General features: G+C 39.0%; 1 protein-coding gene across 2 annotated transcripts in view; it reads right to left on the minus strand.

Annotated features, from left to right (window-relative positions):
* DENND1B (DENN domain containing 1B) overlaps positions 1 to 13648 on the minus strand; it is a 244903-nt gene that overhangs the window by 52434 nt on the left and 178821 nt on the right. For both annotated transcript variants that reach the window (XM_027774545.1, XM_027774546.1), the window contains one exon: positions 8547 to 8648. In XM_027774545.1, coding sequence (XP_027630346.1) covers positions 8547 to 8648 — 102 coding nt within the window. The remainder of the gene's footprint in view (positions 1 to 8546; positions 8649 to 13648) is intronic.

Here is a 13648-nt window from a genome sequence, read left to right on the forward strand (position 1 = left end):
CTTAGGGTCTCTGCCATAGCATGTCCCTGTACCTGAGGTGAGGTTCTCTCCTCTTTCATATTTCAAAATGGATTCATTCTTTAGACTTAGCTCACATACTGCCTTTCTTTAGGAATGCTTCTTCTAATCACCCAATCGAAATTGGCCATCCAGTCATTAGCTTGCAGCCTGTGAACCTTTTACTAACTGCTATTTTTCATACTTACTGTCATTTGCTTAACCCATTCCTTTCACTAGCAATACCAATTCCATGAAAGAAAATTCTATAGCTCTGAATCAGGAATGCTTGGAGTAGCAGTAACCGACACAAAACAAGTAACATATGTAACTGTGAGAGTGGATGGGCAAAATAAAAGGTCTTCAAAGTCATGTGAGCTCAGAGAAAGGAACGCAGAGTAGTGAGGCGACAGGACAATGAAGAGGGCTTTAGAGACCTGAAGGTACGTATGAAAAAGAGATCGATTATAAGAACTCAGAATAAATGCTACAACCAAGTATGAACGAAGTTCTGAAAGACAGAACGAAACGACAGAATGGTTGGCCTATGGATGACACTTGACCAGGCTATGGGAGGTGGCAGGACACCTGTGAAGACTGGTGGGAGGCTAGGGCCCAGCACAGCCTTGTACTGTGCAGGGTGTGTTTGAAGGAGTGATCGGCATGACCGGGCACTGTACTGGTGTAATAAACTGGGCAATTCAGAGACCCAGGACAGTATGATACTCTGAGAAAGTGGCAAAACTGAAATACAACACCACGTCTCTTGGTCTCCAGGCCAGTATTGCTAACAGCAGGATAGACGTGCCACTAGGACACACTGGGGCCTCAGAGCCAAAGGAAAAGGGGTGCATTTACCTGAAACTTATGCTTTATTTGAAGGTGAGGGTGAGAGGAGGGCGATTTCACCAGTAATTTAAGTGTTTTCACTTTAAGATAAATACAATACCGTGATGTATAGAATACTCAGTGTGTACAAATGTTTCAGAAAAAAGCAAGCGGTTTCCTAAAATGTGCTCATCGGCAACTCCTACAGCCACCTGCCATATTGTTCCAAGCATGGGATCTTTTTGCCATGAGAGCGCTCATTCTTTCGGGTGGAAAAGTTTGAGAACTACAGATATATTATTGTACACAAAGTAGGAAAACTGCTGGAAGAAACTAAGACATTTACAATTTGAATCTTATCATTTTTCTCTCCCAAGAGTTAGAATTAAATATGCAGAAAATCTTTAAAAAAAAAAAAAGAAAAGAAAAAGAAAAATATCTAAGCTAAAACACTCAAGTTCCTTCTCTATTATGCAAATTTTAATGACAATCTAGTCTGCCAGTTAAGAGGATCTATATTTACCTAGATCCCCTAAGTTTATAGTTCCCATAAGTTTATAAGTTTATTTTTGTACACTGGGTTCTAGGATTGACACACTAAATGTAGCCATGGTCCTTAACCATGGGAAGTGTACAATAAAATGAGCGAAAAAAAAATACTCTTAGTTCCAGTGATCTTAATAACAAACAATATACACAAGGATATAATTTATTTCATTGTGTTAGTACAATATGAAATAAAGGTAAGAGACTTAAAAATGGCTTAAATCTTTTTAAAGCTGCTAGCTAAAGAAAGATGGTGATGTCAGAGTTGTGGATTTAAGGAGCTGTTTCTGGGATTCCTTCCAAATCCATTATCTAAAGAGGAATTCATCCAAATGGAACTTACTATCATCAGTCTAAGCTATGTTTATTTCACGGTATCATGGAATGTCAGAGTCGAAAGGCATCTCAAATTCAGTGTTCTTTCCATCTCAACTCAGTTACAGATGTAGAAACTGAGGTCCACACAGAAGAAGCCAACCATCAATGAAATCACTACTGGCCACTACAGAGACATTTAAAGTGTGCGTGCAGGTGTGTGTGTGTATGTGTGTTCATACAATGCTTAATTTGAGCATTAGTAGTTTAAATAATGAACACTTTAATAAATAGTAAAGCAACGCGAGTTCGTAGCTGTCACTTTTGTCAAAGGAATAGGGCAGGGTGGTGAGGGTGGGAGTGGGGAGAGGTTGAATCCAAGGCAAGAATGCTTCAGTTAGCAAAATAAGCTTTTGAGATCTATTGCACAGAATGGTGACCACAGTTAATAATAATGTATTCTATATTTCAAAAGTGTGGAAAGAGATTTTAATGTTCTCAATGCAAAGAAAATAAGTGTGAGAGATGATAGGTCAGTTCGCTTGATATGATCATTGTGCAATGTAAGCATGTGTTCGGGCATGCCCAAGATCCCAGAGGAGAATGGAGGAGAAGGGATTGTGGTGTGGCCATCCCTGCTGGGAGGGGATTTCTCGCTCTCTGTCTCTTTTTCTCTGGCAAACATACACCCTATAGCAAAAATCTCTCTTTAAAAAAAACACATTGTATTGTACCCCATAAATTCATATAATTATTACTTATCAGTTAAACATTCTTAAATGAAATTGAAGAAAAATATATACAATTTAAGTATTTAAACAAATGATCGAAAAAAGTAACCTAGGGAACCCTTGGCCTTCCTTAGAAAATCTCTCCCTGCTACCCCTCCTTCTATATAGAAATTCTTTATTCTTTCAACTTATTCCTTTGGGCCTGTATGGTTTTTCCTCATGAGTTTACCTAAATAATATGTTATCTAGCCTTTCTTGCTTTCACATGTTACACGAAAGGGCTCTTCCCATGTATTCTGCAGTGACTTGCTCTTCTCACTGAATTCGCTGTAGTTTCTCACGCCCTTGCTGCACAGTATTCTATAGTACACCTAGATGAATTTATTCATTTTAATACCAATGGATAGCTAAGATGCTTCCAGATTTTGCTGTATCAGCCATATGGGAAAATGACTGGGTGCAGTTTAGAGGACAGTTGTTGGGCCATAGGAAATCACCACGTTTAGCGTGAAGGGGCAGTGCCAAAGCACCTCTACAAGCTTTAGAAATTTGCATGCCCATAAGGTGTCAAAACCTTGTTCCTTACTCTACTCTCTTGCCCGAACTGGGGGTTTTCAGGGCTTTTTACTTTTGCCAATCTGGTAAATGAGAGGTAATATTTTATATATGTTTTTATTTGATAGTCTGTGATTACATAAGGCTGAGTATCTTACATATCTATATTAAACATTTAGGTTTCTTCATCTACATACGCCTATTCAAGTCTTTTACATAATTTTATTTGATCATAACCTCAAAATTATGAAACTGTGTATTACTAAAACACTATGCATAGATTTCAATTTATTTTATTTACTTATTTATTTATTGAGAGAGAGAGAGAGAGAGAGAAAACCACCCTTAAATAATAATGTATTCTATATTTCAAAAGTGTGGAAAGAGATTTTAATGTTCTCAATGCAAAGAAAATAAGTGTGAGAGATGATAGGTCAGTTCGCTTGATATGATCATTGTGCAATGTAAGCATGTGTTCGGGCATGCCCAAGATCCCAGAGGAGAATGGAGGAGAAGGGATTGTGGTGTGGCCATCCCTGCTGGGAGGTGATTTCTCGCTCTCTGTCTCTTTTTCTCTGGCAAACATACACCCTATAGCAAAAATCTCTCTTTAAAAAAAACACATTGTATTGTACCCCATAAATTCATATAATTATTACTTATCAGTTAAACATTCTTAAATGAAATTGAAGAAAAATATATACAATTTAAGTATTTAAACAAATGATCGAAAAAAGTAACCTAGGGAACCCTTGGCCTTCCTTAGAAAATCTCTCCCTGCTACCCCTCCTTCTATATAGAAATTCTTTATTCTTTCAACTTATTCCTTTGGGCCTATATGGTTTTTCCTCATGAGTTTACCTAAATAATATGTTATCTAGCCTTTCTTGCTTTCACATGTTACACGAAAGGGCTCTTCCCATGTATTCTGCAGTGACTTGCTCTTCTCACTGAATTCGCTGTAGTTTCTCACGCCCTTGCTGCACAGTATTCTATAGTACACCTAGATGAATTTATTCATTTTAATACCAATGGATAGCTAAGATGCTTCCAGATTTTGCTGTATCAGCCATATGGGAAAATGACTGGGTGCAGTTTAGAGGACAGTTGTTGGGCCATAGGAAATCACCACGTTTAGCGTGAAGGGGCAGTGCCAAAGCACCTCTACAAGCTTTAGAAATTTGCATGCCCATAAGGTGTCAAAACCTTGTTCCTTACTCTACTCTCTTGCCCGAACTGGGGGTTTTCAGGGCTTTTTACTTTTGCCAATCTGGTAAATGAGAGGTAATATTTTATATATGTTTTTATTTGATAGTCTGTGATTACATAAGGCTGAGTATCTTACATATCTATATTAAACATTTAGGTTTCTTCATCTACATACGCCTATTCAAGTCTTTTACATAATTTTATTTGATCATAACCTCAAAATTATGAAACTGTGTATTACTAAAACACTATGCATAGATTTCAATTTATTTTATTTACTTATTTATTTATTGAGAGAGAGAGAGAGAGAGAGAAAACCACCCTTAACAGGATCTCACACTGCAATTCTCCCCCAAGCCTTCCTAGCTAGCCAATATGACAGGTCCCCAGGGCGTACAGGCCACTTAGAGGACCAATCCTGCAATCTTCCATGCGGATCCAGCTGCGCTTGAGCATGCTGGCCTGAGACTTCAAACTTTCTGCACTAAAATAAGTTTACACTTTAATTCCACCTTTCCATGAACTTTTCAAAGTCTCACACCCTCTCCCCCACCATGGTTTTACTTGTGTGTGGGAGGTCGTTTTCACATTCTATATTCTAAATTATTGCATAGTTTATAGATATTACAACTATGGTATCTTTTGATAGCGAAACATTCTGAATTCTGGGACCAGCAGTTAGCATAATGGCTATGTCGCTGGACTCCCGTGTAGTCGACCATGGTTTGAGTTCCGGACCTGGTGGCTTAAACTCACACCGGGCACGTGTGCGTGCGTGCCCAAGATCCCAAGAGGAGAATGGAGGAGAAGGGATTGCGGCATGGCCATCTCCTCTGGGGGGTGATTTCTCACTTTCTGTCTCTCTGTTTCTGTCTTTCTGGAGAGCGCACGTACCCTATAGAAAAAAAAATTCTGAATTCCAGTCAAGTCAAAGTTATTAAGATAGTCCTTCATGTGTGAAGAAATACATCTATCTTGCAGTAATAAAAAGGTCAGTTTATTGTCTTTCTGAATCTTTACACTTTTTTTTAAACCTAAATTATGTACGCTAGTAAGTCTACTGGGAATAGTTAGCATATTTCTCAAAGGGACACTTTTAGTGTTTCAAAATTAATGTGTTGAAAGGTTTTTGTTGTTGTTGGTTTTTTTGCCATAGGGCACGTATGCTTACTGGAGAGACACAAAGCAGGAAAATAAATTACCCACAGGGGATGGCCACACTGCAATCTCTTCTCCTCTATTCTCTTCTTGGGATAGAAGAAATACACACAAACACATAACCAGCATGATTTTCAAGCTGCTGGGTCCAGGTCTTGCACCACATTGGCCATGTGGGAGTCAAGCACCTTAACCACCATGCCACCTGCTGGCCATTGTTGAACCTAAGGGCAAGTGTCAAAGCTGCTGTCATAGGTAGACTTTCTTCACTCACAGAGAAATCTTGTCCTGTTTTTAAGGTCTTCTAAGTGACTGGCCACCATGAGGTTAACTAGGACAATCTTCCTTATTTATGACTAGGGGCTTTACTTATTAATTCCTTTCTAGAAAAAAAAAAAAACTAGTTTTGAACAACTAGTGGACACATCAGTAAGGCCAACGTAAGGGGGGATTATGTTTTGTTGGGAAATGTCTTCCTTTCTCTCTGACAAGGAAAAGGTGTTTTCACAGGCACAGGATTCTAGGCAGTGTTCTGAAGACACCACGCCAGAGTTCGCCGGACTCCATGGTAGCTGTCCGCATGTCGCTCCCTCAAATGTAATCTTTCTCCTCTTGTTATTGTTGAAAATTTCCCTCTTTCTTTAATGCTTCACAGCTCAATAGACTGTATGTGTTTAGCCTTTTATTTATTCATTTAAATTATGTACGCTAGTAAGTCTACTGGGAATAGTTAGCATATTTCTCAAAGGGACACTTTTAGTGTTTCAAAATTAATGTGTTGAAAGGTTTTTGTTGTTGTTGGTTTTTTTGCCATAGGGCACGTATGCTTACTGGAGAGACACAAAGCAGGAAAATAAATTACCCACAGGGGATGGCCACACTGCAATCTCTTCTCCTCTATTCTCTTCTTGGGATAGAAGAAATACACACAAACACATAACCAGCATGATTTTCAAGCTGCTGGGTCCAGGTCTTGCACCACATTGGCCATGTGGGAGTCAAGCACCTTAACCACCATGCCACCTGCTGGCCATTGTTGAACCTAAGGGCAAGTGTCAAAGCTGCTGTCATAGGTAGACTTTCTTCACTCACAGAGAAATCTTGTCCTGTTTTTAAGGTCTTCTAAGTGACTGGCCACCATGAGGTTAACTAGGACAATCTTCCTTATTTATGACTAGGGGCTTTACTTATTAATTCCTTTCTAGAAAAAAAAAAAAAACTAGTTTTGAACAACTAGTGGACACATCAGTAAGGCCAACGTAAGGGGGGATTATGTTTTGTTGGGAAATGTCTTCCTTTCTCTCTGACAAGGAAAAGGTGTTTTCACAGGCACAGGATTCTAGGCAGTGTTCTGAAGACACCACGCCAGAGTTCGCCGGACTCCATGGTAGCTGTCCGCATGTCGCTCCCTCAAATGTAATCTTTCTCCTCTTGTTATTGTTGAAAATTTCCCTCTTTCTTTAATGCTTCACAGCTCAATAGACTGTATGTGTTTAGCCTTTTATTTATTCATTTTGAAAATATCAGACTTGTTGAATTTATAAGATGGTATTATTTCATTCATGCTGGTACAAACTTTCATCTACTGGCCTGCTCCATTTTCTGTCCTTGCCCATTAGAACCTATTACATGGACTTTAGATACTCCCTTTCTCTCCACCTGTCTATCATATTCCCATATTTTCTATTTCTTTGTGTCTCTGCACCATATGCTGAATAATTTCTTCTTCAGAAACAGCTTCAGCTCAGTAAATCTCTCTTCACTTAGATCTGATCTCTAGTCAAACATCGATTTAAGTTCAATTACTATATGCTTCCTTAATATGAGTTTCTTTTCCTATATTCTTAAAATTGGTTTTGCATTCTTTCAAGTTCTTATTCCCTGAATATTTTTAAAGCTTGGGTTTTCCTTGTTACTGCAGCTTACACATGGCCGTTTTGTACTCCATTTCAGTTCATTCCAGTATGTGAAGTCTCTGCGAGTCAGCTTCTGTTTGCTGTTTCTGCTACTTCTCATTCATGATTTGTTTCCTTGTAGGCTGAATGATGTTTAGCTGTGAAATTCCCCTTTAGAATTTTAGGTGGAACAATTCTTTGAAGCCTGGATGAAGGGGAGCTCCTCAAGAGGGATGTATGTTGGTATCTTCTTGGGGTCTGAGGACACAGATCTTAGGATCACCTTAAAGTTGATCTGAGTCTTGTGATCTGAGTCTTATGATCAGATCAAATCATAAGTTACTAATTCAAAACGCTGTGCAGGCTGACGTGTGGCTACCTCTTAGGGGGTACCTTTTCCTCCTCCCTACTCATCACTTGTGCATAGAATGTGCAAGTGTCCTCACAGCACCCCGGAAGTGGGTTCAGGGCAGGGGCACCATTATTTCTTGTTTACTTTTACACTGAGGCTTCCCAGATCTATGAGTGCTGGTCTTCTATTACACTGCTCATCTTGGCGAGAACATTGGGCACTCTGAGGACACACTGTAGGTCTCCACTACGTGCTGAATTCACATTGCTAACTGTACACTTAAACTGCCATGTGAGATAGGAGGAGGAAGTATTCAGAACTTAAATTATGTAATCAGAAAGTAAGACAACCTGATCGAAGGGACCAGTTACGATCACAGAGTGGGATGAAAAAACCAGTGCAGCTAAAATTTCAGAGTTCTGATGTTGAACTACTGCTTTTTTGAAGAGGGAATTATATTTTCAGAACCCAAAAAAACAGGACACACCGTGTAACTATGATTTTTTTCCCTGAATTTTGAATTTATGTTTATGAAAAGTCTTAGAAAGTTTTAAAAGTTAGTTAAATATTCATCTTATGAATTTTATAAACCGGTTTACAAGAACTGGTTCTACAAAAAACAGTATTTACCATATCAATTACCCTACCAAATAACTCCTTTTAAGTGCCTTATATAAAACTAAGCCTGTTGTCTTTTCTTCTGTGATGGATATTCCTCCTCAGGGATATCTTAAGCTTAGTAACTTTTGCTGAAGAATTTCTAAATAGCAAACTTATTACATCGTATTTCTGAAGTACTATGCCATAGCTAGTCATGGAAGTATAGAAGAAAGGAAAATTTCCTGAAATTCTTGAAATGTTATCACTCAGGGCTTAGATGAAAGTTTATAGTGATAAAAAGAAATGTTTAACAATGACAATCCTTTGTTACAGAAGAAAAGTGTGGAGGACCACTCTTACCTGCTTAAAAAGCTGGAGGTTAACTGCAGTGTCCAAGAACTGTTTCATGACGCTTGACCGGTGCTTTACGAAACTCACCTCACAGAAAGTGATAGGCTCGCCCTAGACAGAGATAAAGATTGTCAGGACATCAATAAAGGATCAGTTAGGCAGAACCAGGCTCTCTCAGGAGACACACAGAGTGTTGTGAGGAAGGATACGATACCGTATCAACAAACAAACCCTTATATGTAGATAGTCTCTGACTTAGGATGGTTCAACTTAAGATTTTTTTGACTTTACAATAGTGCATTTTGCCATGTGTTCTGTTTCCTTAAAAAACGGACAATGACTTTGCCTCAAAATGATAGGGATTGCATTCTGCTTTTTACTTTCAGTATGAAAATCACCAAATTTACATGAGCTATTCCACACTGAATAAGAATGTGGGGTTTGTGTATAAGTCAATGCAAGTGCTCTGAGCGGGGTGTCGTAGGTAAGGCTAAACTGTAATGTTCGGTATTTTAGATGTATTCAATGAACTGTTGATTTTTTTAATTTAATAATTGTTTTTATGTTCATTTTATTTATCTTTTTTTTTTTTTTTCAGTTTACTACAGGGCATGTGCACTCATGAGAGAGAGAGAGAAAGTAATAAAGCAAGCCAGGTCTGGGGGGTACTTGAACCACATTTAGCCATGTGGGAGTCCAGTGCCTTAACCACCACTCAGCCTGCTGGCCACGGACTTATGATATTTTTACCTTAAGATGAGTTTTTTATGACGGAACCCCATCGTAAGCTGAGGGGCGCCTCTACTTTTGTAGGTGGCAGTAATCACCTTGGGCTTTATATTACAGAAGTGATTATAAACGACTCCTCAACATGAATTTCTTCAATTCAAAGTTGGGGAGAAGAATTTTATCTAGGATTTTAATCCAAGTCCTGACTGTTTGAAGTTCAAGTGGTTAACTACATTGTTAAACATTCCAAAACGCTGCAAAATCAACAGGACATGTTTATCAGTGGACATGCAACAGCGTTTCTTAAAGTGTGACCAGGGACGGGAGACCTTTGATAGAATCTACAACACCAAAGCTATTTTCATAATACAAAACAGTATTTGCCTTTCTCTGTCTCCTTTACCCGTGAGATTCCGTGACGTTTACCAGAGGCCTGTGATTTGCAGTATTGCTACAGACAATGGAATGCAGAATCAAGTATCAGAATCTAGCTGAGTTCTATTGAACCAGATGTTAAGAGAGATTTTCAAATGTAATATAATGTCATTGTTCTGATGCAATTTCTTGTCTATAGATACATTTGTTTTCATAAAAATATGTTTCATGCTAATCTGTACTAGGTTTCTATTGATTCTTTAAAATAAATTAATGAACATTTAAATTTTTTTCAGTTTTACTTTCTAATGTGGCAAACGTTGTTAGAAACATCCACACAGTCAGAAGTTCTTTGATGTCCATGATAATTTTTAAAAGCATAAAAGATGTCCAAAGACCCAAACGTTTGAGAACCACCAATAAACAGACACAAATGGGTCAAAAATAACCCAATTTCTAGGCTGAGGCTCAGAATATCATTTATCATTAAGACTGGAAATCTAGAAAGAAAATCAGATGTTAGGAAAAGTGAGTAAAATCAGTTCTAACCTGTCTTAAGTCATACTCTGGGTAGGGATTGAGATGGGGATTCCTACTCAATTGGTTTGTTGGTGAATTACTCTCGAGAAGGTACTAAGAGAAATAGGATAGGGCTAGGGCGGAAGAAAACAAGGAAGTAAGAATGTAGTCTGGACCGGAGATCAGCTTCAGTCCAATCCGATGAAAAGGTATGAATTTTATCACAGTGCTGATCCTGCCTTGAGGGAAGGAGGGCAGCTTCTTACACCCCATCATTGGCCACGGTCTTCCCTAGTGCGATGGGCTGGGGAGAGGCAGGGTGCAGACAGTCTCCCTGGTGAGACACCATTTAGCCAAGGGCTGAAAGGAGCACCAGCCAGCGTTCACTACAGGTGGACAAAGCTGCCTATCGAGCCCTTGGGGGTAAGCTGCAAAAGCCAGAAACTCAAGGGAGGCAGATTTGTCACCTAAGAATTATCTATACAGAGCTGAGTACAAAAGTTACATTTACCCTACTTCCAGAAAAGAATGTGTGTAATTGAGAAATGCCTCTATTTTTTTAGTGTTAGACTTCTCATTGATAGAATAATCAGTAAACAAGCATATGATTCTATAGACACAGAGTAAACAGAAAGACAAAGCAATGGGAAAGAGCACTCTTCATGGGAAAATTCTGACATGACTGAAAAAAGCAATGGCATCTTCTGCCCCGTAAAACAGAGAGAAAGCTACAGGAAGGAGCACCAGACTCGCTGGGGTGGAAAGTCCAGTGAAGGGGCACAGAAGGGTGTCAGTAAACAATCGGCACTGGAACAGGAATGGCATTCATGTACAGAGAAGAGAACCAGACAGGACTTGTCATCATATCTAAGTGTCATCTCGGTCAACAAACACGGGCTAACAAGAGTCAATGACGTAGCAAGTATGGTACAAAAATGCTTGCTAGGTGACTCATTACTAATAGTGGTAAACATGACAAAGTTCATACTTGATTTCCTTTCCTTTTTTTTTTTTTTTTTTGAGAGGTTTTTGCTATAGGGAGCATGCGCTCGCCAGAAAGACAGAGAGCAGAAAGTGAGAAATCAACCCCGTGGGGGGATGGCCACACCACAATGCCTTCTCCTCCATTCTCCTCTCAGGATTTTGGGCATGCACACACACGCACCCGGAGTGGGTTTAAGCCTCCGGGTCCAGGACTTGAACCGCGGTCAATCACATGGGAGTTCAGTGACATAGCCATTACGCTAACTGTTGGTCTCTTGATTTCCTTTTAAAATAGATAAATCACGGCAGATTCAAGATTCTTGAATACCATCACTGGTCACTTGCACAGTGGCAAGGAAAGGGTTCCACCATGTCCGTGTGCTGGGAACCCTATGCCAATCCTGCCTCAGGTCCCTGCCGCAGCCCAGTGAGCTGGGGCAGGACCACGCCCTAATCCTACCCCCAGGGGCATAGACCTGCCACATGGAACACGCCATCCACCTCAGCGTGCTGGACCACATTCAACAGAAAGCAGTAACCCCTCCTTCTCTGCACCCCTAGAGCTTTTCGCTGTCTTTCTCTGGCACTTACTTTCTGCCCTGCATTAGAAGTTATTTTATGTCCTTACCTGTGAACTCTGGAACTCTGAAACTAAATACTTACTCACCTTTGCAACCCCCTATTCCTACCACGCACTACACTGTGCCTTGCCCTCTGAGCATTCGATAAATATCCACTAGTTACGAGTAGAGTTCTTTTTATAGAATAAGTGAGCCTCAGGGAAGGGTTGAAGGAGATAGGGCTGTTTCTCTATCCTAATGTCATATCCAACTTCAGAGCAATGATCGCTATTAATATCATATGTTGCCTTGTTGGTTTCACTTTAAAAATAGTTCTATGTTGTTCTCTGGAGTAGAACACTTTGTAAGGACAAGAAAATACTTAAAATGATGCTATAAGGATGTGCACAATTTACCCAGAACTTAAACTGAAAGAAAATTAAAGTATCAGGACTAAGGACACTATACAAAAATACGAAATGAAATCTAAAACAGCAACATTTTACTTATTTAGTTCCTTAATATGCCTGGACTTAATATGTAATGTCATTGTTACATAAAGCATATACACAAACTAAGCAAAAATGTCTGCATACTGATAGCTTCTTTAAATTTTAAAACCTCTGAAGGGCTGTGCTGCCAGGACTCTCCTGGGGATACGCAAGTACGTGTAGGTTCTCTCAGGAAATAACAATAAGTGACTTGGGGGTTATGTAGCACCTTTCTTCTATCGTAATGGAAGGCATAGTCCATCCACTTTCAGAACTCAGGAACTGCAAACACATTAACTTTACTTGACTGCTATCAATTAAAAAAAAAAAAAAGAGCCTCAGATTCATTCTTATGGTACAGAATACTATAGAAGTTTAATCTCAAAGTTATTAAATCAGTCCTAAAAAATATAGCTACCAACTAATGCTCTGTTTGCCTATGATTTATCAACTTGAGATGGGAAATGATACTGCTTTTTCTAAATTAGACATGGCTGCTTCTAGCATTTTGGTAAAATGTGAACATGGAAAAAAATTAGGTATGATGGATTATTTTTGTATATACTGTTATAAAAATATATTTTCCCATAATTTAAGGAAATAAGAAAAACACTCCATTTTCATTAAACATATTACCAGGGATATAAGAATGAAACCTTTACTATCAAAGTCTAGCTTGTCATAGTAGGCATGGAGAATTTTATACCATTACTACAGCAATTAAGCAAAAATACTCTGTTCATTAAAAACATGCAGAGAGGGACTGGACTCCCATGTAGTCAACCACAGTTCAAGTCCCAGATCCAGCAGTTTAAAATTCACGTCAGGTATGTGTACATGTGTGCCTAAGATCCCGAGAGGAGAATGGAGAAGGGATTGCAACATGGCCATCTCCCCCGGGGGTGATTTCTCACTTTCTGTTTCTCTGTCTCTCTGGAGAGCACACATGCCCTATAGCAAAAGTCTCTCTTAAAATTAAAAACAAACAAACCAAAAAAGTGCAGAGAACACCATAAAAACACCTTTTGTATCCCAGAAAGTCTCAAGCACACCAAACATGTCTGTGGTAGCAACAGTCTCCATCCATATGCAAGCATGAGGAATGAGATGAACGGGTGCCTACACTGTTTTAGCAACCACACACTGAGGGGGAGTAAGTGGTAGTGCATTTCAATACGGATTTGTAAAACTCTAACAAACTGACAGTTACAAATTTCTAAAATGGAAGCATTAAAGGCAAAGATTTAGTGAATTGCCTCTTAAATTATGAATGCCTACTCTGTTTAAATTGTTTGAGCTTAATCACTAAATAAAACCTCCTTACTCACTGATAATGTCTTAAAAAAATATAATTCAAATGAAATCTAAAGGACAACTCCTTTGACTTGTCAGAGGAAGACTGTTAGTAACCAATCTTTACTTTCAAAGTAATTTGCTTTTTATCCATAAGCCA

Source organism: Tupaia chinensis, unplaced genomic scaffold, assembly GCF_000334495.1.
Source record: "Tupaia chinensis unplaced genomic scaffold, TupChi_1.0 Scaffold000453_1, whole genome shotgun sequence".
Classification (NCBI taxonomy): Eukaryota; Metazoa; Chordata; class Mammalia; order Scandentia; family Tupaiidae; genus Tupaia; species Tupaia belangeri.